At 40.9% G+C, this 25,301-nt stretch overlaps 1 protein-coding gene across 1 annotated transcript in view; it reads right to left on the reverse strand.

Annotated features, from left to right (window-relative positions):
• Window positions 1-209: 209 nt before the first annotated feature.
• The window catches only part of PROS1 (protein S), a 34,349-nt gene continuing 9,257 nt past the window's right edge, over window positions 210-25,301 (reverse strand). The window contains exons 4-15 of the mRNA XM_081002701.1: window positions 22,380-22,466; window positions 18,927-19,049; window positions 18,656-18,787; window positions 17,615-17,740; window positions 13,710-13,831; window positions 12,130-12,248; window positions 11,734-11,923; window positions 11,014-11,181; window positions 8,204-8,372; window positions 6,655-6,806; window positions 4,526-4,742; window positions 210-3,046 (exon numbers count right to left, since the gene is read on the reverse strand). Of these exons, the coding sequence (XP_080858827.1) occupies window positions 2,859-3,046; window positions 4,526-4,742; window positions 6,655-6,806; window positions 8,204-8,372; window positions 11,014-11,181; window positions 11,734-11,923; window positions 12,130-12,248; window positions 13,710-13,831; window positions 17,615-17,740; window positions 18,656-18,787; window positions 18,927-19,049; window positions 22,380-22,466 (1,793 nt within the window). The 3' untranslated portion in view covers window positions 210-2,858. The remainder of the gene's footprint in view (window positions 3,047-4,525; window positions 4,743-6,654; window positions 6,807-8,203; window positions 8,373-11,013; window positions 11,182-11,733; window positions 11,924-12,129; window positions 12,249-13,709; window positions 13,832-17,614; window positions 17,741-18,655; window positions 18,788-18,926; window positions 19,050-22,379; window positions 22,467-25,301) is intronic.

Genomic DNA, 25,301 nt, shown 5'->3' on the forward strand with positions numbered 1-25,301 from the left:
GAAAAACCCACCTCTGTAATTTATATTACAATATCCATACTGAAAAACAAAATAGAAATCAATTAATTGGTTTTGCAAACTTCTGTAGCAATATATTTGCTCAAACAGATCTCATTCAGAAAAATAATTACTGTCCACTACACTCTATGACTGCTACTATTAAAAAGACTGGCATTTTAAAAAATAGGGGAAATGTTTGTTTGGTCATATTGTTTATCTGTTTGCATTTAACTACTACTTACATTTAGTTTTCTTAGAAAGATGTCATTTACAAACAAAACTATACCAAAAAAAAAAAAAAAAAAGCCTCTGTCCATGACACAAACTTGCAATCTGCACATGACTTGCAGAACACAGTAAACCAAGGTTTGGCATAGCAACTTGTCTGAACCCACTCTTGTGACTAAACTTTGTTCTCACTAGCCACAAGCTGTAACCAAGGTTTGCTCTTGCTTTAGCTCAGCATGCTGCTGGACCAAAAGGGAGCTTGCATGTTCATGCAGGCTTGCTAAGCTGTAGTTTGGCTTGCTGTTGTGTTGAACAAGACCAATATGTTGAGTTTGGTTCCAATGCTGTGAACTGTGGCAGCGTGCCAGAAAACCCAAACAGGTAGGTGTAAAGAAACTATCTGACTATCTGGTGTCGCTGCACCCAGGAATTCAGCCTGCCAAATCATTTTTAATACATTTATTTAGAGCCTTTCTATATCACTGTCTGCCAAAGGTGACCTCAAAGCCACTTTGCATATAACAGTCACACAATTTCAATGCAAATCATAAAAGGCAATAAAAACACCAGCCATAAACAATGAAAACCAATTCATCAAGAACAGTTGAGTGTGTAAAGCTCTCGAAAGGAAGCAAGCAACAGAAACTGGGCGTCTTCACGCATTTCTTATGCTGGGCTCTGTCCAAGGATGTCAGGTGCTGATACCAGCCCTCTACCATATTACTCATACTCAGTGCTTTTTTTCTAAATAAAATAAAATAAAATAAAAAATGTTCAGGGGTAATCTCATTTTCCTACTCACACTGAAATCCTGCCCCTCAATGAGGCCAAATTTAGATTCACAAAATGTTTAGGGGTATGCATACCCCTGAATACCCCCCACCCCCCCCCCAATAAAAGCACTGCTGGTACTATTACTTGAGTTAGGTTGAAAAGCTTTTACTTGGTTCTTCTGAATTACAACCTCAATTATGCAAAAATAAGTTCCGTTAACACTTACTGTAAGCTCTAGGCTCTTGAGACTGCGATCCTAAGCATACTCACTCGAAAGTCATTCCTGCTAGCAACAGTGGGGAGGTATATCTTTAAATATGTGTAGGGTAGGATCAGGTATCAAAAATAAGGTTTGGGCTCAGATCTAAGCCATGATCCTAGGCATGGTTCGGCAGGGATTGGGGATCTCAGTTGCGCAGCAAATCCAATAGGCTGAACTTCCCCACCTTGCCAGATCAAATGATGAATAGTGAATTCAACCATTCTTCCTGGATGGATAGACTGTGTGAACTTGGTTGCTGAGCCAATCCAGCCACATATCTACCTGCCCCACATCTGATGTCGCATATGGATGTGATTTGGAGGATATAGCCTTGCAGGCCAAAATGGGCTGGAGGGTCATTACCCCAGACATATAATTGACTTCTATTTGAAACTGCAGGTTTCCATTTGGAATTAAGGTGCCAAGTCATGAAGTTCTGATGCACTGGAATCATGATTCTAAACACATCCCCCTGGTTGATTTCATTGGACCTACTTAAGTGTGTCAAGGATCAAATTTGTAAAATTATTGTATTTTAATCCTATTGGCATCCAAAGTTCCTTAAGCAGCATATAATGTTTCTGAGCTATGTTCTAGCCATGGCTAAAAATATAGTGCAGGTTTCAAGTCTTATGCATGTTTTCCACTTAGAAATGGGAGGAGCATACTCTTTCAGCAACAGAGGTGTTATGCTATGAAGAAATCTAAATGGGATGCATAGGAGGCCATCACGCTGCTCGCTAATAAAACATATATAGCATTCTTCCTAGAATGCAAAGCTGGGATCCCTCATGGTGAATGGACAACATACTTTAATATCCATACAGACTTTCAACCTGTCCAGTAAGTCAGATATATTACTTTCATCATATCTTCCTCTATGAATATCATAACTTGAAATATATAGTACAATGAGATCTTCCTGGCTCAGAATGTTTTATAAATGGAATGTCAGGTTACTCTATTATGGCAACTTTTTGATAGTAGAAGTTTTAGCCTGGCTGCTGCTGCTAATAGATCTGCTCTGAGAAAGAGGTTGGACCCATTTAATATAATCGCTTAAAAATAGTAAAAATGCGTTGGGGTGCTCTCATTTGTAATTTTCTTCTAAATACTTGTGTCACTATTATTTACCTGGGACCTTTGAGACAGGATCTTCATATATACTTGATTTGCTCTACCTCTGTAGACCTGTAACACTCTTTTCGTAGGATCTATGTGCAATATTATTCTTTAGGAAAAAATGAAACGTCTTGGTTCAGTTTATTCAGTGTGATTATTTGCAGCCACAATACAATATATTAGAACCAAAACATTAAACTGAGTGCAGATAGATGTTTCTGGATTTATTCTCCAAGGTATAAAATATGAATGGTATAATTGTTGAACAGCAAACAATTCAACTAAAAACTCTTGAAATGTTATAACTGAAACTATTTTGATGAAATATTAATCTTGGTATAGTCCCTTTATTTTGGAAAAGGATGCAATTCTTTTGTTCTCAAAACACATTATTAGAAAAGGAGAACCTTTACAGTTCAATTTCTGTCCTTATTCATGTTGTGCAAAACAATCTGGATTTTCTCATGAGAGATTAATGAACAGATGGGAGATCAGTGGCAGCAACACTCAGCATCTCATCCATAAGCAATGGGCATGAATGCGATCTAATGTCATTCTTTTTGGAGATGGCTTCATCCAGATCCAGCTGTTTATCATTGATCTTCACCTCCATGCAGCCATTATAAAACACTGTTACAGGGGTTGCCTCAAGTGGAACATCTGCATTAAAAAAAATCAGCACTCTTTATTTAAATATTGATCCATGCTTCTTTTTATTTTTTGACATGTATAAATGCTAAAAGATGTATTCAGTTGTGTATCTCGTATTACACATATAGACACACACACATATTCAAACAAATGTAGAAATCAAACAAGAGTGAGGAATGTCACACACAGAGATTAAACAAACAAAATAACACGGAAGACAAACATTTCAGCTATTGAAAATGCTCTGCATACTCCTGACATTGGGCTCCAATCCTTTCTGCAAAACAGCAACAGTCTGTAGGTACCCATTCATAGTTTGTTCATCACATTTTTTTGTTTTGTTCTTGTTATGGGTTTTGTTGTTAAGCCTCATTTTGCCACATGAACTTCAAGCTGGAGGCTAATGGGGTGGGGAGTTAATCTTATTGAAAAAGCTCCTCTTTATCCAGCCATTCCCAATCTCTTTTCTTAAAACATCTCATGGTTAAACTGTAGCCACATGACTCAAACCATGAGGGAAACCTCCTTCAGGTGGCAATTGATGGTAGAAGATTGGGATTTTCCCAGAAAATTTCCCATTGACAAACATGTGACTATAGGTGATGTGCCCTTTGACTTTCTGTTGTGTTGATTTATGTACCTGGATTATTTCTTTGTGTGTGCTAATTCTTTTCATGGTCCTTGAGCACTATGAAGCACATGGTGGTTCCATGTGATTCTAATTTGCTCTTTTCCCATTACTTCTATTGCCAAGGTTTAGATCATCAGCATTATTTTTCTCAGCTGATCTCCCCTTTCTCAAATGAAACACCCAAAACGGCGACTACTGACCACTGGATAGCAAAGAGTATGAAACTTCCATACAATGTGCTGAAGCTGATTCCACCCATAGCTAATCTAAACTCAAAGCTTACTTGCACCAGCTAGGTAACATTGTTTATGAATGTTACCTCAGTGAATTTCAGTTATTCACAATTTCCAGGTTGATTTTTACACACAGCATTTTTACACACACAAGGAAGTTCACCAAATCATAATAGCAGGTAGCATTTTGGATGGCCTCTCATAAAAAGGTTTTCCTTCACACATCTCCAAATTATTAATATAGAAATAATAGGTTGCAAAATACACTAGCTTAGTTGCATTACATATGTAATTCCTCAGACTAGCCAGCAGAGGACACTTAAAGTATGCTGTAACAGCTTCATAAGATTACAGAGGGGGGAAACATAAAGGAGTGGGCAGGGAAGGAGGGAAAATAGGTCCCCTAGGGTCATGTCCAAAAATAGACTATGTGAGAGAAAGTCCTCTTCTATTAGTGCCAAACTAATGCAGTTTTAACCACTATTGCAAAACCAGGTTTCACTAGAAACTATGCAACAGTGTTTTAAAAGAAACAAAAGGACAAATAAAATTGAAACAAAAAAGTATTAAAGCATAACTTGATTATTCTAATCAACTAAATTAATTAAAGGGAACAACACTTACCAGGAATGCCACCTAAGTAGGTATCGACAGAGCCATTCATCGCTTGATCAAGGGCAGAGAGCTCCTGTTCCAAGGAGGCAAGCAGAGTGTGTGAATCAGTTGTAAGTTCAAGCTGCTGTCTAGTCACTCTGAGTCTCAGCAGCGTTCTTCCTGAGGTACACAATCGCTTTGACTCCAACTGGGCCACAATGACATTCTCAACTGATACAATGATAGCCTATGGACCAGAAGCAAAAAATGGCCTTGTTAACTGAATTTCTTTATTTCTTTTTTTCTATCCACAAGGAAACTCGAAGCAGTTGACAGCAGAACAGTAAAACAAATACAGAGATATTAAAAATCCACAGACAAACATGAAAAAAGTTACAACAAATCAACACATGCTCTAATACCCTATAAATAAAATACCCAAGAGGAAAAAAACACCACTTACCAAACAATGCACAATTCATAAATATTCAATCAATGCATCCTGACAGCAAAACCATGGTAATAAACAACAAGGGGACATGTACTTTAGTGGAATATAACCCCCAGCTGAAAATATACTGAAAATATTGTGACGCGCCATTAAAGCAGGCAAATCCACCTGAGAGCCAGCAGGAGCTAAACAAAAGCAAAAGAGGAGCCCTGCTGGATCACACTAAAAGCCTATCTAGTCGAGCATCCTGCTCTCACTGTAGCCATCCAGGTGTCTATGGGAAGGCCCCTGGCAGTTTATTAACAGAATGGCCAGGCTAATCACAAGATCCTCTAACCAGGGAGGCACCCATTAGTACTCTTTCATCATAGGGAACTGAGAGTCATTATACCCCAGTACACCTTTATGGCAAGGCTGATGGCTCACACCAGGGGCTTCCCTAGAAAACCTGTTTATTGAGCATTCAGCCTAATTTACTTGTACAAAGCTTACATAGTGGCTAGACAAGGTTCCAGTCTTTACTGAGCATTTGTTGTGATATGTCTGCGGGATGGATAACAGTGAGCACTCCTTCTGATTTGCAAGTGTGCTGGTTACACATTTTCCCGCTAATCATTCATTCATCCTATATTTTTCAGTGCCTTCAGTGATAACTTCCCCAATTGCAAAGTCTCAGCTGTTGCTGTTTTAAAGTGTATTTGATGCACCAGGGCGAGAGAGCGCTTTAACTGCGCAAACCTAAATTTACAGTGTGTGCTTGAATCCCTCCCACCGAAAAAAGAGAGACTGGGGGAAAAAGAGAGGCAGCCTTCTCCATTCTCCCAACTGGCAACATAAAGAGATGAGCTGCTGGAGGCAACTGTCTCCAGTAATGGTTGCGACTGCAGCCCAGCCTGGGGAGACCTCACAAGGTGACAAAGCTGTACTTCAACGCCAAGGGAATCTCTGGTCTACTACCTTTAATTGTTACATGTTTTATTTTCATACTGTAGCACATGAGGAACCAACTTTAACAACGTTTTCAAAGAACTTCAGCATCATTATTTCTGATAATGTTAATAATAATAATTTTTATTTATACCCCGCCCTTCCCAGCCAAGGCCGGGCTCAGGGCGGCTAACAAGCAATAATAAAAACAAGTTGAATGAATACAACTTAAAAACAAGATTAAAATACAACATTAAAATATCAAAACATTAAAATATTAAAATGAGGCATTTTAATCAAAAGTAAAGCACTTTTGCAGGACTGTACTAACTGTACTATCATCCAGAGAAGAGTTTGCTTTAAAGAATCAGGTCGTAAAAATTCTGCACATAGTAAGCTAGCAGGTCAAGGAGAGATTTCCCACAGCAAACTTTCAAGCATGCTATCTCCCAAGGGCATTCTGGAGTGGTGCAGCTGAGAAAGTAAAGCTGCCCCTCAGAGTTCACCACTCTCAGTGGAAAAGCTCCATTCACAATTCCAAAAACAGCCTAGTCATTTACAAGTCCTAACATTAGAACTGTCCCTTGAGTCTTCACCTTGCTTTAAGCCTCTGTGGAGTGCGGAATGGAGGAGGATACCGAATTTCAGTCAGATCAGATGCCATGGGAAGGTTGAGGGCTAAAATAGTATCCACACTTTCCCTCAACAAATTATCCCCCCCCCCCTCACTCAGCAAAAGAAAGAATCTGGCCAGCTCTGCCCACCATGCATGAAGAACTACCTGTGTGCCCTTGGAGTTGGAGTCAACTATGGACAAAGCAAGAGGCACTGTTTCACCAGAAACCAAGGCAAGCAGGACTCCAGTGCCTGTGGATGGCCGGATGGCCAGGGTCACATTTATTAACCAATCTTCGGCGTTGTTCAGGCTGCTGTCTGTTTTATTTCAAACAAATAAAGCAAGAGAAAATTGTCAATTTAGCAAGCCACAAAAGAATTGCTTTCTAGTTTGCTTGGAAAACTTGACTCTCTAACCAAATATTTAACACTGGGGTTTTGTCCTTCCTGAACTTTTTTGTTTAATGACCAGTATGTAATTTCCTCAGAGATCCCCCTTTTGATGGTTATAAGCCTCCCAGGAAGCCCTGATAAAGAACAGGATCAGAGTGTGCCAGTTGCCCTGACTTGGTTATTGGTCAAACTGTATGATTCTTGGTTATTGGTCAAACTGTATGATTGCAATGTTCACAGAAAATAGGTATCTGCTGATCTACAGCACATCACAAGAAGCTTTTCACCCGATAATCTAGTTAGAATCACATCCTGACAACAATTTAGGCCGTATAAATCTGAAGGACTGCCTACTTCCTTTTGCCTCCCTTGATGGTCTGGTCTACAAGTGTTTACCTATATATGTTTCAAAAAATTACGTCCCACTTCTCAGGGCAAAACCCTCCCAAGTGTGCATCAAAACCATTCCACAGTAAAATTAAAATCTTGAAATATTATACTGAAACAAAAGCAACTATATATATATAAAAATCAGAATGCTGCTTCTTAAATATTTTGAAATGAAAAGGTGTCTTGAAAGATGGTAGGGTAGGAGCCACTATATATCTCCCTAGGAATGAAATGGGGCAGGAGGCCTGTACTAAAAATGTGCTCTGACATTTCATCTGCCATACACAGAAGCAGAGCTGAGGCCTGGGAAATAACTCAAACTAAACAGAGGACACTGCCTCCTACTTTGGGAATTCTGGTACCACATCAAGCCTACCACCCACATGGTTAGATGGAGAACGTTTTTATAGTTCCACTGATTGCACTGAGGGCAAAGTGAAAGATAATGCCCTCCCCTCTCTGTGTGCTGTTCCTTAAATATAGTAACTAAAAGGTAAAGGTAAAGGACCCCTGACAGTGAAGTCCAGTCACAGACGACTCTGGGGTTGCAGCGCTCATCTCACTTTACAGGCCAAGGGAGCCGGCGTTTGTCCACAGACATTTTTCCCAGGTCATGTGGCCAGCATGACTAAGCCACTTCTGGCGCAATGGAACACCGAAACCAGAGCAGGGCATGGAAATGCCGTTTACCTTCCCGCCGGAGTAGTACCTATTTATCTACTTGCACTTTGACGTGCTTTCGAACTGCTAGGTTGACAGGAGCTGGGACTGAGCAATGGGAGCTCACTCTGTTGCGGGGATTCGAACCACCGACCTTCTGATCGGTAAGCCCAAGAGGCTCTGTGGTTTAGCCCACAGTGCCACCTGTGTCCCAAATATAGTAACTACCCCAGGTGAAAAATATTTTCAGAGAAAGTGTGAGAATTACTTACTGTAGTTAATATGAAACTTTGCTACTCCAGTGCCAGGATAGTAAGATCCTTTCCCAACGCTTACTAAACAGTGTTTGCTTTCTTTCTGTTGAATGATGTCTTTTACACCAGAATTTCCCTGATTCAATAAGTTCCAGGCACGGATACACCCATCCAGGCGTGGGTTAATCTGAAGAAGAAGTTGCAGCATTGTTTGTGGCAATCCACAATGGTCCAAAAACATACCCCATACTACATGTTACCAAATGTCATCTAGACACCTTTTTCTTTCTTTCTTTTTTGGAAAAAAATTAATTAGTAAGTTTTATAAATATGCCAAATAGTATAATTTTATATGCTAACAAAATTATAAATGGTATATTAAAGGTAAAGGTAAAGGGACCCCTGACCATTAGGTCCAGTCGTGGCCAACTCTGGGGTTGCGGCGCTCATCTCGTTTTATTGGCAGAGGAAGCTGGTGTATAGCTTCTGGGTCATGTGGCCAGCATGACTAAGCCGCTTCTGGCGAACCAGAGCAGCACACGGAAACACGGTTTACCTTCTCGCTGGAGCGGTACCTATTTATCTACTTGCACTTTGGCGTGCTTTCAAACTGCTAGGTTGGCAGGAGCTGGGACCGAGCAATGGGAGCTCACCCCGTCACGAGGATTCGAACTGCCGACCTTCTGATCAGCAAGTCCTAGGCTCTGTGGTTTAACGCACAGCACCACCCGCGTCCCTTTTAAATGGTATATTATATGTTGCTAAATTAGTACATTGAGGTTTAATAGGAAAGTAAGCATTTTTTCCAATTTGCCCAAATATTTCACCACCTACCACAAAAATGGAGAACACAGGCTCTCTATTTCCCACAGAATTCCCACAGACTTTACATCAGTACCCAGGATTTCCCAGATCATGTACTTAGCTGCAAAATGAATTATGTTCCTAACTTGCCATAAATCCAATAATGTATACTATAGTTTCCACCCTCTACAAGAATTGATAAATGTCACAAGGTTTGCACGTCAGCAGAAGAAAAGAATTATAGGTGAGACAAGATAGATTCACGGTTCTTCTTCTCTTATTCTGAAAATGCATAGTCACCCTGACACAGCAATTGCAATGAGCATGTGCAGTGTTATTCAAGGAGGGTTGCTTCCACCCCCATCACAGTTCAGGAAAGAAATAAAAATCTGCTTGGGATCAAGAGTTTTTTGTCCATCTCTGAAGTAAGATACAAAAGGGTTTTTTTAGATCACACAGTGAGGTTTTATCTAGCTAAGGAACTGTCAGTACCTGTGTGGTGCAGCTCAGTTTTGCTTTCTGCTCTTTCTTCAAAGAGGTGGATTTTATTTTTATTTTTATTTTTATTTTTAGTCAACTGGACAGCAAGCTATACAAGAGCAATGAACAAAAGGACCTGAATTCTAATTTTTGGACAAGCCAATTTCTATGTAACCCTCGTAAAATAAGAGCTTGCAGTATGGAGACAGCTTTCTGTGGGCTGACTGGTTCTCAGAAAGAAACTTTAATTATATGCCCATCAAGCTAGATAAAAAGAACCCTCAATTTAAATGTTCCATAGGGCCAGTGTTCACACTTACAAGGTTTTTAACCTGTGTGCTGGTTTCTTTTTGTGCCGTGTTCCCACACCAGGACAACTTCCATTGTGGCCATAGTTTGCTTGTATGCAAATGCTGCACAGGAGTCTAAGAACCCTTTAAATTCCTTTCCTTTTTATCACTGTTGCCGCAAGAGTACAGGGGGTCAGTGCATCTGGATGTTAATCAGAAGGTCAGGGGTTGAGCCCACCCAGGGCAGGATTCCTGCATTGTGGGTGCTTGGACTAGATAACCCTCTACAATTCTATGATGCTTGAAACTTAAAGCTGCTTCTTTTATCTGCCCCTTGTTTCAGGGCCTTTGCAGGAGTGGTTTCAAGGATATGGAATGGCTGGGGAAACCCAGCCAGATGGGCAGGGTATAAATAATAAAATTACTGCTACTACTACTATGGAATGTCCTTCCTTGGAAAACTCAGCAAGCTCCTTCTCTTTCAATCTTTAAGTCAAAACACTTGAATTTCACTGGATTTTTGGATGTTTCTAAGTTGCATCCTGCTGCTACAATTAGTTTACTGTTGCTCTGGTAACCTGCACTTTGTTTCCTTTTTCTTGCAGCAGCATATATTTATTATGATACATATATATAGTAAACTGCTATAATGTGCCCAAATGGCAGGATACAAATCTTCTAAATAAATAAATCTAGCACAAAACTGCTAGCACAAATGAGGCTGTTGCAAATCTGGTGTTTCCAAGCTTAATAGCCCTATTCTAGTCCTCTCCATTACAACCCTCAATGAGCTGAACCACTTTTTCCTCCATTCCAGGATGGCTTCCCTTTTTACTGAAGTTACATGAATCTGCAGCAGTAGATACAATTAGTTGCATGCATCCTTGAATACTTATTTCTGTTCAGAGTTTCCCCAACTTGAATGGCTTTCAAACTAATTTGTTTCCTTTTTTGTTTTCTTTTTATCTGGGGTCTGGAATTACTTGGAACGAGGAAGACCAGACTTGAAGATTAATCTACAAAGTGGATGTGTGTTCTAAGAATAAAACTAAATAATGAAATTTACAAATCTACCTGAAAGGATAATCTCTCACTGGCCACTGAAATGCAGTGGTACAAAGCTTCATAAAAGATCTCAGGAAATATTGTCCATGATGATGTTTTTAAAAAGGGGGGGGGGATGCATTAACTCTAATTACAATAAAGGAGATAACGCAACACCTGATGTGTGACATTAGCACTGAAAACAATTACCGGTTTAATGAGAGTGTTGTCCACTTTGCGAGGTAGTCCTGCAATATACACCTTTGTCTCCAGAAAGCCATTGGAGGGCTTAAAAAGATTTCTTGGGCTATTGATGCTCATAACTGCTTCTTTTGCTATTTTTACACTGATGCTGTGCTCTAGTTCTTCCACGGAGATCTAAAGGTAAAAGAAAGAGATATACTTGTGAATGTTGAGAGAAGTCGTCCCAAACCAACAAAGGGGATCTGTATTCAGACAGCATTCTGCTTTGACTGGCACAAGGAAAAAGAGCTCAGTTTGGTTAAAAGAAACACAAAAAACCTATGTCCAGCACCCAGGGTGTGTGCACACTGATAGTATGTGCATACATCCATATACAGAAGTGTTGGGAGCATGAAACAATATCCACACAAGTGCATGTGCTCGCAAAGGACAGGATCTGCTAGAAGTGAATTTTCCAGCTTTTCCTGCCATTCTTTAGAAAATGCCAGTGTGAGCTCCTCTTGTCTGAATGAAGAATAGGAACTGTATCAAATCTTAGAGTCAGACCTCCAACGGAGGGTTCTTTTATTATGAAGACATGGAAGTATTCTGGGGACATGAAAGTATTTTGTGAAAATGACAATCTGAAGCTAGTATTGCATATTCATCAAGGGGCTTTAAAAGTAGCGTCTTCTTTTATAAGCAATTCAATGTTCAGTTTCCTAACTCATGGGGGAGGGGGCTTACCATGTGCCACAAACCATCGTTAATGGCTTTGCCACCGCTTGTTACTTTGGCTGCCAGTTCATTCTTGAATTGAATTTCAATCTTTCCATCACGCAGTGCAAGCAAAAACCATTCTGTGTTGTCGTGGGATTCGGCATACAGTATAACACCCTCATTATCGTAAGTCCGGAAGTCAAATTCTGCAGAAAATCTGGGTTGTTAGGAAGGGGGAGAATGATGATAAAGGAACTGGATCTGTACTTTAAGAACTTTGTAACAGAATGACAATACAATTAATAAATGGTACTGATAGGAGAGCGGCACGCTACTACTCAATAGAAACTGATAATAATAGGACTAAATGTGCATTCATACCGCTATCTACTTAAATGTGCATTCATACTGATATACACTTACCTTGTAACTTCTGGCAATCTGAACCTTAAATACAAAACAGGGATCCCTGAAAATTGCTCTGCCAGATAAAGCAATTCATAATACTTTTCAAGATTCAGGGCAAGACAATTCTGTACAACCTAGACATAACAGAAAACGAAATGTTACATTATGGTTTGATCAAGTGAGTCCACATTTCTGTTCTGAGCCAGTTTTTGTAATTTATTCCTAATCAATAGGATGAATTCAAGCAACTACCTCCTCCCCAACTATCTCCATGTACGTTGGCTCTTGCAGTCACCATGCAGTGAGAAGGTTTTACACATAAGCAATAATATTGATTATACTGGAATGATATTTAATTTAACTGGTTCCTGGTACTGAATTTCCCACACATTAGATTTGGAAACAGTTTCCACCCACTAAAGGGAAGACTGTTAATAATCCTGCCCAGATTAACAAAGACTTCTGTTTATTCTGCCTAGTATTAAAAAATAAACCTGTGAAGCTGAAATCTTCTAGGGCAATATTTACTCGGAAGATAAATGGCCTGCTTGCCAGTTCCATTATCTTCAGGGAATGGAATCACACCCCAGGTTGCCTAATCATTAAATCACAGTTAACTACCACTCACTAGGTTCTCTTAAGTATGTTCAAGCACAATAGCAACCTTTGATCTGTGAACTATATAAGCCCCACTACATTGAACTGCGTCAAAGCTTGTTTTAAGTGGTAGCTGTCTGAATACATTTCAACATGCCCAGCCTTGCCAAAGAAGTATAAAGGAAGCTATTCATAGAGGAATGTTTTCATTGAAATCATGCACAGCCTCATGGTTTCCTCAGCAAGAAGAGTGCATGTTAAACTGCTTTGCCCACTTACTACACCTCTTACGAATTTTTAGCTTGCTGCGAGAGAATTAAATTATTTTTGAAAAAGTGGAGCCACATGTTAACGTTATAAAACAACTATACTAGTGATGGATAGTACAAACACAGGCTTTGAACCTATTATTAAACACTTACTTTGGAGAACTATCTGAAGAAGTGTGCAAGCACACGAAATCTCATGCCAATAACAAACTTAGTTGGTCTCTAAGGTACTACTGGAAGGAATTTTTTTATTTTGGAGAACAGAGAAAGAGACAGTCATTTGCAGGACTATTGAAAGTGTTATGATATGGACATGCCATTATTAATTGTTTTCCCCTTTCGTTGTCTCCGGTCAAACAGGGTTTAGAAGTTTCTGATGTGCTAGAAAACCCCTGCAAATTTAATTTTATGGATACACTCAATGAAGGGTCTCCATCAATGACCTCAGGGCACAGGTAGGGATGTATGAGATGAGATGTTCCTTTAGGTATTGGGGTTCCAAGCCATACAGGGTTTTATAGGTCAAAACCAGCCCTTTGAATTGGGTCTGGAAACAAACTGGAAGCAACTGAGGTAGGGAGCGAGGACCAGCTTTATGTGGACCCAGTTTACATTCCCCTGCCATATTCTGGACCATTTTGGACAAGTGGCTGGTGCATGTGTGGTTTTTGTCAGCCTCATTGGGGATGAATATTACTTTCCAAGGAAAGTAAGGAGGGGATACTTCACCTCACAAGTTTTCATGTCCTTAGAAAGCTTGAAGCCCTTCTTGCCATCACAATAGCAGGTGTAGCTTCCAGGAGTATTGACACACATTTGGGAACAGGCATTTTCAGCACATTCGTCCACATCTGCAGTGAAATGGGAAAAGGCAGCTTGACATTTGCACTTATCACGAGCCCAACCTCCTGGGAAGCAAACTGACATTTAAGTGGCATGAAGCTCAGGCAGTGTTGGGATTGCTCAACACATCTACTGTTAAGTTACATGGCATGCAAGTTCCAGGTAATGGCTCCATGGTTCCCATGCCTTTTTCCCAAAATGAATTTGGCATTCATCTACTGTGAAACTGAATGGTCTGTAGACAACAAACCCAAATGCAGCCCACTGGTTAGGTATTGTAGCTTAGCAGATACTTCACCCACACTCCAGTTTTGTAATCCTAGACTACCACCACCAACTTCATCAAACTTTGTTACAAGTTTTGCCAGCCTACTGCACGTATATTTTCATGCATCTTAAGGAGCAGCATGCATGAAATTTCACATTATGTGCAAAGGACGATAGGCAAATCTAACTCCCTTAGTCCATGTTTAGCTGAGAAAAGAGAAGGTTAAGAAGAGACATAAGAGTGTCTTCAAACACCCAAAGGGCTGCCATGCAGAACATGCAGCAGACTTGTCCCTTTAGATGGCAGAATGAGAATGAATGGGTGGAAATTGCAAGGAAGCAGATTTCGGCTAAGCATCAGGAGAAACTTCTTAATGGTAAGAGCTGCCTGACAGTGGAACAAGCTGCCTCGGGCGGTCCTTTGCTGGAGGTACTTCAGCAGAGGCTGAGTTGCAATCTGTCAGGGATGCTGCAGTTGCATCCTGCATTGAAAATCCTGCACTGAGCAAAGGTTTGGACTTCAATGACTTCTAGAGTCCCTTTCAACTAGTGGAGGCGGTCCATTAAGATGAATGAAGCACTCCCCCACTAACCTCAGTCTGCCCTCAGCCAGCCATCACCTGCCTGCCTTCTTATTCTAGGGAGTTGGCACTGACTGTCTGCTTCCTTCTTCTAGTCGTGGTTTTGCCCTTGTAAGAATCAGCAGGGAGGAGGATGGGGAATAAAAGCAGAATTAGTTGGCTCTGCCGATCGTTGGTTCTGGCTCCACCTAGCTTTGGCCACCTTGCCTTCTGCCCTACCACCCTTAATGGGAAACAGCCACTATTGCTTCTAGCTCTAGGCTTCCAGTTTATGTGGCTGTCTTTCTCAATCACAGCAACTCAAAAGCAGTTTCCCCAACCAACCACAATCCACTCATACAAATATGTTCTTGTTGGCATCCGTCTGTCTCGGGAGACAATGTAAGCGCCTAGAAAATGTCTATGGTGGCTGTGAACTGCATAACCATGACTAACTGTTGGAGAAAAATATTCACAGAAATGAGCTGCAAAGCTAAAAAGCAACAACAATAATAATCGGAGTGTAAATTGTGCGAGCAAGCTCAGACCAAGCTGCCTTAACCATGATATGATATATTGCTATTTTAAAAAAATGTAGCATCTCAAAATGGTCCCTATTATATGCTCAAACACTATGCACCGCATACATGCATGCTACCTTTGTAAAGCAAAAATCAGCTTGGTACAATTGCAGTGGGAGATGAGTGTGCGTGCCAAATTGCAAAGCCCAGGGGGCTTGGGAAGCATTCATTCAGAAAAGAAATGTGGGCTGACCAGGGCAAAACACATTTTGTCCTGACTGAGCGAAGCTGACTACGTTCTCTGCTTTGTTGGCTAAGCACAATAAATAATTTAGAAGTGCAAGGCTGTGTGAAAGACAGCATTAGTAACTTGCCTTCTCTGAGAGTAAACAAGACTCCCACTGCCTGAGAAGATCCCACTGGGATCAAGCCCAGGAAATCTTGCAAATCCTGTTCCTAAAATATCACGCTTGCATGATAAAGACTTATCATGCCCTGAGATGTATAAAATTTAAGTTGCAGAGCTTGGTTTTGCAGCAGCCTAAGCATTTATGTGCATTGTCTGACTCAGAAAGCTAAAAATTTCCAGTGTATTCTAAACTGCAAAGTAGCTATAACCCTTCCACAGCTGCAGAAAAATATTGCTGTTTGCAATATTTCTGCCTCATTTTGGGTCACATAAACATGGTAAAATATAGTTTAACTGACAGAATGGAAGATACTTAAAATTTAACTAGGAAGGTCTCATTTACTTAGATAATAAATTCATTGACTAAGGGTGGTTTTACCCTTTACACAGCAGGTGCCAGTTCTGTGAATACATGAGCATTACACCAGTCTTTCTGCAGTAGAACTTTACAATGTGTGGATGTCGTACCAATAGCTTTAAAAGTGGCTGGTTAAGCCTTTTCAAGCTAAGTAAGGCACTCACCCATCAGCAACATGGGGGGGGGGCAGAGTCAAAATGGGTGTGGCCAATTTGTATTTTATAAATGGGGAAATAGGGAGTTCCTTTTGACATCACAGAATCATAGCAGGGGACCTGCGGGAGTGGACAATACAAAAGAGTCTTCTTTTTAAAATAAAAGTTGACAAAATTTTGGGATGTCACAGAAAACCCTTTGGCATGATGGTACCACAAAGGAGCTTTTGGGGGAGAGGCAGGTGTAGCCTGTGGGCCACAGCTTTAAGCATTCAGCATGGTGCCACGATTGGAAATATCTAGCCTCTGAGTGGCCATTGCAGCAGACTCCAGTGTAATACTTGGTGTACTCAAGAAGGTCACATCTGCCACATGAAGTATGTAACTGCTTTCACCAAACCAAATTAGTAAAATGTTCCGAGAACTTTGGAAGGAAGTTTGCATGGCAATCCGTGTGGTGTGATGGCTACTGGTCTTGGGTCTGGATACAGAAAAGGCATGTCCAAACACCTACTCAGCTTTGAAGCTCAGGTGGAGCTCTTATAGTTCAATCCTCATGTCCCACTGAGTTCAAATTTGCTTGTTTCTTTCTTTCTGGCATTTCTACGTAGCCTTTCAAGATAAGTCTTTTAGGTGATTTAAAATAATGTGGGGGGAAAATAGCATAAAGGATCTTTAAAACCTTTGGTACTGAAAACGTAGGAGCAACTGAACCTAACTGACACCAGAGCTATTAGGAAGCAAAAAATATGGCATCTCACCCTAAGGAAGGATGAGATGCAAATAACTCAACAGTGGAAACGGACATCACTAACCACATGGTAAAATATTACATAGGGACAGAAGCTAACCAGACTGGGAGGTGAATCTTACTTCAGCACTGACTATAGGACACTGCAATTTTGGACAGTAGGCTAGTTTAGAGGGTGCAGAGCAGGCCAACGTTGCTGCTTTAAAATGTTTTTATTGTTTTATTCCCAACCCCTTCAGCTGATGGAACCTTGGGTGGCTAGGACACACAGCTCTGTCCTACATCTTACTGCTACTTTCTGCCCCACTGGCCTCTGCATCACTCTGTCGAATGGTAGGGTTAGCCCTGAAGGAAGGAAGGCAATAGTATAGGGCTCACTACTTCACACGTAGATGGTACATAGAGATATTTTTCTGTATTCCACATATTTATTTGACTTCTTTGCTTGAAGTAGGCGTATGTTGTATATATTGATGGATGTGGTGTTTTCTTTAAAGAAGATTCCCTTCTTTCAGCTTCCTTTATGTTTTAGAAACAAGATGGTAGAAACTCAAGAGGGCTAATTTAGGTGGCATAGTCCCAATATTGTGACATTTGCAATCTGTGTGAAAAGTAATCTAAACTGCCTATGCATTACCAAAAAAACCATGAAATCTATAAAACAAACCACACACACACAAACTAAATAGAATGTGGAAAATCTGCAGAAAATAATGATGAATAAGTCAAGAAAGGTAAGCTAAAACATCATTTAAAAACAAAAGTTCTACCTTCACACTTCTTTGTAGTTGAGTTATAAGCATAACCTGCCGGACATTCACACTCATACTTCCCAGGAGTATTCTTGCATTGTGCTGTCCCACAAATCTTTGGGTCCAACATGCATTCATTCATGTCTGTAAATGCAAAATGCTATTATAAATTTCCCACAAAAAAAGGAATGGATTGATTTCTGCTGCTATTGGCTATTGTTTCTTGCCACTTGCCCCAAGGGTAGAAGGGATCTAAAGAGACAATAGGAAATGGTGAAATATGCAAAATGTGAACAGCATAAACCAATCATGGCCAAACTTGGCCCTCCAGCTGTTTTGGGACTACAACGCCCATCATCTACAGCTAACAGCACCAGTGGTCAGGGATGATGGGAATTGTAGTCCCAAAACAGCTGGAGGGCCAAGTTTGGCCATCACTGGCATAAACCATAAACTCACAGAATCTAGACATTTTACTATTTTCAAAAAAGTTGATAGCCATAAGAATGGGCAGTTTTCCAGAGATAATTATCTTATTTTTCATATTTTCTCACAGTGCACTATATTTTCCTTGCATGTGCTTATTCATGTGGCAAGGCTCCATGCGATCAGGCTAAGCAGCTATTTTTGATACTGGAAGTACATGCTCCCCCATTTCCTTTTAATTAAGCAGTACGATTGCAATCCAGGGCCCTGCATGGGGTGGATGGTTCAGCAGCAAGCTAGACAGATGGCAAATTGTGAACACATGGGTCACACCAGGCATTAGTGTAGCCTTCCCTCTGCCCCTTGTTTGACCCAATCCCATCTGTTAATAGACTACATTTTCAAAGAAGACCAGTGGATTTACAGGTATGTGCCAAAACTCTAAGGCTTTGCTACTCCTGAGGCCAAGGTTGCTAATACACACAGTTCCATTTAAGATATAAGACAAACATGTTGAAACTTGCCCGTATGGACCTTAGCACTGCAATCAATAAGTATAAATCCTGTTACAGAATAAGATTGTCTTTTTGTTTTATGTGCTGCTGACATTTCTATGTTTGGCTTCTTCCTTACCCTCACAGTCCAGTTTATTTGGATGTATATAATAACCATCTTCACAATAACAACGGTAGCTTCCAGGAAAATTAATACAAGTTTGACTACACCCTCCATTTCTGTTTGTTAGGTCTTCACATTCATTGATATCTAGGGGGAAACAAAACAAAACCTTCACTAAGAAATTGCTTGCATAAATAGTGCTTGTTTGATATGGAAAGATATATTTAAAAGTGAGCCAGCTCTATTTTCCACCGTAGGGAGAGAAAAAAAACCTACGATTACATACCCTCTTCACATTTCTCTCCTTGCCATCCAGGTTTACAGACACAGGTGAACTTGGCTTGCCCATCTCTGCATTCCTTATAACCTTCTTCATTGCATGGCAGTGGAATACACTGGTCTGATATTACTGCAAAGGCAGGTAGACAAAGCAGAAAAAGTGTCAGTCTTATGATCCACCTTTTCTTAATCTTGATAGTTCATCTTTTCTCTAAGAATGGAAAAACTTTATCTACAAGAACAATAATTGACAAAGCCAATTCAGCCCTGAAAAATGTATTTTATTCCTTGCGGGGTCTTTGGGTACAGCTAATGGATGCCCGTCTGACATAGGTTTTATTTCCAACTTCTTTCACCAGTCTGAATAACAGTAAGCTTCCTATTTCTGATGAAGTGAGTGGAAATTCCTCAAGAGTTATGGTTGCCCCTTACATATGTGGCCTTTAGGAATTAGATCCAGAGACCTTTTTTTTCTCCAGCCCTATAGAAACAGTTGATATAAGACATAATCTCCTGCTGGATCTCATTTTGTTAGTTTTGTTTCTTCCGATCCTTCCTCCTTTGAGAGGAAAGGCAGAATATAAAGCTAATAAATAAAAATAATATATTGTTAATGTTAAGAGCATTGTATCAATGTATATAAATGTGTGCTGCCCTGGGAACCTTCAGGTTGAAAGGAAGGCTGAATTCTTTTTTGAAAAATTAAAAATACAACACAATACAAATAGTAGGTCTTTCTTCCTTTGTGACCAGTATATGAAAGAATACAAGAACAAACAAAAGTTAAGACACCAGATTGCAGAACGATGAATTTGAGAACTTCATTCAGCATCAGCGTGTGTGCTAGAACAGAATGGGCAGATCTACATCAAACATTTAACCAATGTACTGTACATTTAAATCATGTGACTTTCCCCAAAGAATCCTGAGAATTGGAGTTCCCTCCTCATAGAGCTACAATTCCCAGCATCCTTAAGAAGCTACAGTTCCCAGGATAGCACCCACTGAGTTTTTACGCATTTCCCCCCAAGCCAGTTTTGATCTAAAATGAGAAACCGAATGACCTATCTGTGTTTTAATCCAGTTATGCTTACACAGCCTGTAAAAGCTTCTTCCTGAGATTGGTGTCAAAGACCAGGTGGAAAAGAGAAGAGGAAAAGCAGAAAACCAGAAAGTGGAGGGGAAGGAGGAAGGAACTGTGACGCGTATAAATGTAACAGAGAACACATTAGAAAGCTGTTGCTGCCAATAAACGTGGTAACATTTTTTAATACATTCACCCATTAATAATTTGTCCATCCCGCAATTTCCAATGCATTTCCCTGTCACTTTCCTAACTGCAAAAGTATTTTCTTTTAAAGTGGATTTATTGCGCCAGGGTAACAGAACACTTTAATCCATTTTAATTGCACAAACAATACCTGGTATGCACCTGAATCTCTCCCGTAAAAATACTGACAGTCTGGAGGCAACCACAGTGTCCCTAAGCCTTGGGATTCACCGAACCGTGAGATCAAGTGTTATGATTTCAGGCGCATCAACCAACCACTTCGAAAATTCTCATGTGGCAATGCTAAGACTTGTGGCAATGCTGAGACACAAAGTGCTTGCTGCAGGGCATGGGGCTCTGATACTCCTGGCACATCACTGCTACTGCAAGCCCGGTGCATCTCATAGTGCAGGCATCCCCAAACTCAGCCCTCCAGATGTTCTGGGACTACAACTCCCATCATCCCTAGCTAACAGGACCAGTGGTCAGGGATGATGGGAATTGTAGTCCCAAAACATCTGGAGGGCTGAGTTTGGGAATGCCTGTCATATTAGCTTGAGATGCTACAGAATTTTCGGGACTGGATTGCCAGGATATGAAGTCGCAGTTACAACATTTTTTGTTGTTGCTGCTTGTAATACCGTCAGAGCTTCTCCAGTGGGTAATCTGTGACAACCGTCTTATGGCACAAGCACATATGAGGAATAAAATTAACATCAAGTACAGCGACGCTCCTCACTAGAGACTATTCAGCAAGATAATTTGCTCACACTTCCCTGCCACCCCCCAAGAGCCTCTAATGAGAGTAAGAGAGAGAGAGAAACAAGGGATGAATAAGAACACACTTTAATTTGTGACTGCAGGCATGCTGGCACAGCAGTCTGGGAGCCACGCTCCATCTCTGACTGCACGTGTGATAATGATCAAGGATTCCTTTTTGCCCTTATCTGTTCTCAAGGACAAAAGACAGAGACAGATGCTTAAGGATTAGAATGTATGCTTCGCTTGGGATCTCTTTCCAAACACCTCGAAAATGTTGGGATAAGAACAATGAGAAGGAGCAAAGGAGAGAAGCTGCTTCTGGGGGATTGCTTCCTACTCATGTCTTACACCATACTTTGGATGTGTTTATTTATTTGAAATAATCTATATATTGCCTTTCCAGCCACAATGGTTATCAAAGCTGTTTGCGCCTGATCAAACAGACTGAATGAACTGCAATGTTTGGAGTTGGAACTTTTAAGGATAAAAAGAAAGGAACCACTAGAATCAGTCAAGAATTTAGTGCAATGGTCTCCAAATTTTTCAGACCCCTAGAATCAAATTCATGTTGCAGAAATTTACCTGTTATTGGGGTTCAGGAAGGGCTGAGACAGGGCAAGCCCTCAACATTTGTGGTAGCCCTGTTAAGGGAGATGTTGTCCCTCTCAGAGTACTATGCCTCAGACTGCACATGCACACCACAGCCCAGTTCCTCGACACCATGATGAAAATAAACTCTGGGACTTTGTGGTCAAAGTTCTTAGATACCCAGTCAAAGAAGACTTATTGCAGAGGGCATGGAGAGCTAAGATGGGGCCAAAACAGTGATAAAATCATGATATTTCCTGACTACAGGAAGGAGGCCTAGGAGACATTTTGTGCAGAAACACAGGTCAAGAGCACAGCATCATACTGAATAATCTTCATTAAATTTCCCATACTTTTCTGCATCAGCATTAATGAGAGAGTCCAGTCCTTTAAGGACCCCAGTGTGGCTGAAGACTTCCTCAGCAGCACTTGCAGAGTTCTATGCTATGCCTCAGAATAAAGGTCAAGTTCTCTTCTTGCTGGAAAAGCACTGGAGAAACTGAGTCTGTGTAGACATTACTGGCTTAAACCGCAGCTGCGTCATTCTTTTTCACAATTTGGATTGAATACGGTTTTGAGGAAAGCACGTCCAAGGGCAGCAATGCACAAGAAATGACAGGATAGATACAGGATAGATATGGTTCCTGACTAATGCTGAGCGCACTAGAAGCAGAGTAAACAGAGGGGGGGGTTGGGTTTACACAACATGAGTAACTGTGTTATCTGCAATCTGTATTTCTGGTAGACCAGCTGGTGTCAGTTACAAGAAAGGCTGGGACAGAAAAAATAAATGTACCTCTCGACTCAGGAGGTATGGTATACATAACCACAAATGCTTACCTTTCACACAAGACCTCAGGTCAGCTGGAATCCCAGAAGTCTGTAATGGACTCGTGAAAATTTCCGTTCGAAATGAAGCCAGGCAGTCTGTGAAAGCACAAGCAATTTTAGATGTTTATTTATTTGCTATATTTATGGCCTGCTTTTCAGGGCTGTCCCTCTCAAGGAAAATTAAGCTGCATATTGAAAGACAGTAACCACTACAACCACAATCCACTATTCTAAAGATTCTTAAGGACGGTGTTCCATATTCAGCTAAATCACACAGTGAAGGAATTCTGGCATTGTCTTGCTTCAGACTGTAGAGGACTATTGGTGAGTTGAAGGTTGCTTTTTTAAAGGCATCCCACATACAAAAAGAGTTTGAAGTAGCCTTATCCCTTCCATGCTGGCTTTTCATGTGCACAGGTAACAATAACAAACTTGACCCTCCACCTGTAGGCTGATTGTGAAATGATAGAACCATGTGCTTTTGCTGTTTGTGCAGCACAGGGCTCACCCGCACTTCTGTTTGTGCTGCGATTTCTAGGAACAAGTCTGTGATTTGTGGGCATGGGTCTAAGCGGGTTTCCCTGGGGAAAGGGGCAGGACAAAAAATCAACAATGCTTGGAGCCATGCCTACAGATCACAGACCTGTGCCTAGAAATTGCGGCACAGACGGAAGTCCTGTCAGAATCAGAAGAGGCACATTTCTTTTTCATTACAAAAGAGATCATAGAACTGGAAGAAAATGAAGACCACCCAGATGTTGAAACTAAGTTCCTTCAAGTGCTAGAAATCTATAAGAGCTAGTGATGGGTAGCATATTTTGCTAGCTTGAATAATGTTATACTCTTTAGCAGTGCTTTTTCCCCAGAGGGTACTCCAGGGTACACAGAACCAGCACCTTTTTGTTGTTGTTAAAAAGTGTGGCACTTGCTGTGACAACTTCATGGCAAGCACTGACACCTATATTTCCAGAAAAAAGCGCTGCTCTTTAGTGGTAAAGTTATGTAACATTGTTTTGGTACTCCATATCTGACTATTTCTGCCTGGTTTCACAACTGATAGCAATCTGATTCTGGCAAAAAACAAAATACCAAATGTGCTAAATACAATTAAACCATTATTATTTTTTCTTTTTTAAAAAAGCATGTCAATACAGTACAACATTATAGTGCACCCACCAACAGAAAGCTGACAAATCACTCCCAGGTACAGAAGGTGGGTGTAGACAAGGAATACAATTCCTCAAGCATAAAAAGAGTGCTTTATGCTGTACAAGGAAGGAAAGGAGAAATCTCAGAGTAATCAGCCATTACAGCCCCAAAACTGGCTAGTATTGCACCAATCCTAAACACATTTACCTTGGAGCAATTCCCATGAAAGTCCCAGCTAAGATTATTTCAAATTGTTCATTGAATCAGGCAGCAAAAGACAGCAACACCTGGCTTGCTGCCATTTCATGTGTCCCTCAATGCCTTTAGATCAATCCCTACACTGCTAGGCCTACTGTGGAATGAGACACAGCCACAAAGCTGCTGCTTTATTTATTTGGACAAAAAATAAGTGGTCCTGCCCTTCTGTCCCAGGAATGTGACCTCCAGGGCAGCTAAGGTTACAGTACAACCATCTAAAATCACACCAACAAAAAGCAATATCCATCAGCCTGAATGTCACTCGATAATCAAACTTTGCCAGTAGCAAAGGCCTGTTGAAAGAGCAGCTTTTTTTACTTTTCTGCAGAAGGCAGGGAGAAAAGAGGTCAGCCAGGTTTCCAGGGGAAGGTGTTTTGGAATCAACAAAAATGTCCCCATTTATGCCAGATGATTACTCTGATGACCACAATGAAACTCATATGGAAGGAAGTTGCCAAGGTAACTATTTCAACTTGTAGGTCCCATTTCATGAATCTTTCCCTTCTGATTGCCACCACATGGGAAAAGCATGCGGAAAGCATGGGTGGGTGGGTGGGAGTATTGCACCTGTCGGGCCTCCTCAGCCATTCTGGGCAGCTCCCAACAGAATATTAAAAACATGATAAAATATCAAACATTAAAAACTTCCCTAAACCAGGCTGCTTGCAGATGTCTTCTAAAAGTCAGATAATTGTTTATTTCCTCGACATCTGGTGGGAGGGTGTTCCACAGGGCGGGTGCCACTACCGAGAAGGCCCTCTGCCTGGTTCCCTGTAACCTCACTTCTTGCAGTGAGGGAACCACCAGAAGGCCCTCGGAGCTGGACCTCAGTGTCTGGACTGAACAATGGGGGTGGAGACGCTCCTTCAGGTATATTGGGCCGAGGCCGTTTGGCGAGCTCTTTAGTCGGTCATCTTTCAATGACATAATTGCTCCCAAGAAAACTTTCAGATGCAGTTTCTTTCTCCATATAATTGCTATTGCAGACAGAAGCTAGAATGCAGGGCAGTGTGTGATCTCATAGGGAGATGCTAGCCTTGCTGGATTGAAGAAAATATGGCATTAACAGAGAACAGTTCTGTGCTGTGCATCCTGCTCTCAATGAAAAACATCCCATATAGTGTCACAGTGGGGCAGCTATAATGGGAGATGCTGCCCACACAGACGAGTACAGTGGTGCCTCGCAAGACGAAATTAATTCATTCTGCGAGTTTTGTCGTCTTGCGATTTTTTTCGTCTTGCGAAGCACGGTGTTGGGAAAGTTTTGGAAAAGCTGCAAAAATCACCAAAGTCTTTAAAAACCTCAAAAAATGCTACCACACCGCATTCTATGAGTTGCTCCTCGAAGTCAAGTCGCAACTGTATTAACGGTGTTAAGAAAAAGGAAACAAACTTGCAAGACGTTTCCGTCTTGCGAAGCAAGCCCATAGGGAAAATCGTCTTGCGAAGCAGCTCAAAAAACAAAAAAACCTTTCGTCTAGCGAGTTTTTTGTCTTGCGAGGCATTTGTCTTGCGAGGTACCAC

The sequence above is a fragment of the Podarcis pityusensis genome, assembly GCF_964106645.2.
Source record: "Podarcis pityusensis genome assembly, chromosome: 4".
NCBI lineage: Eukaryota > Metazoa > Chordata > Lepidosauria > Squamata > Lacertidae > Podarcis > Podarcis pityusensis.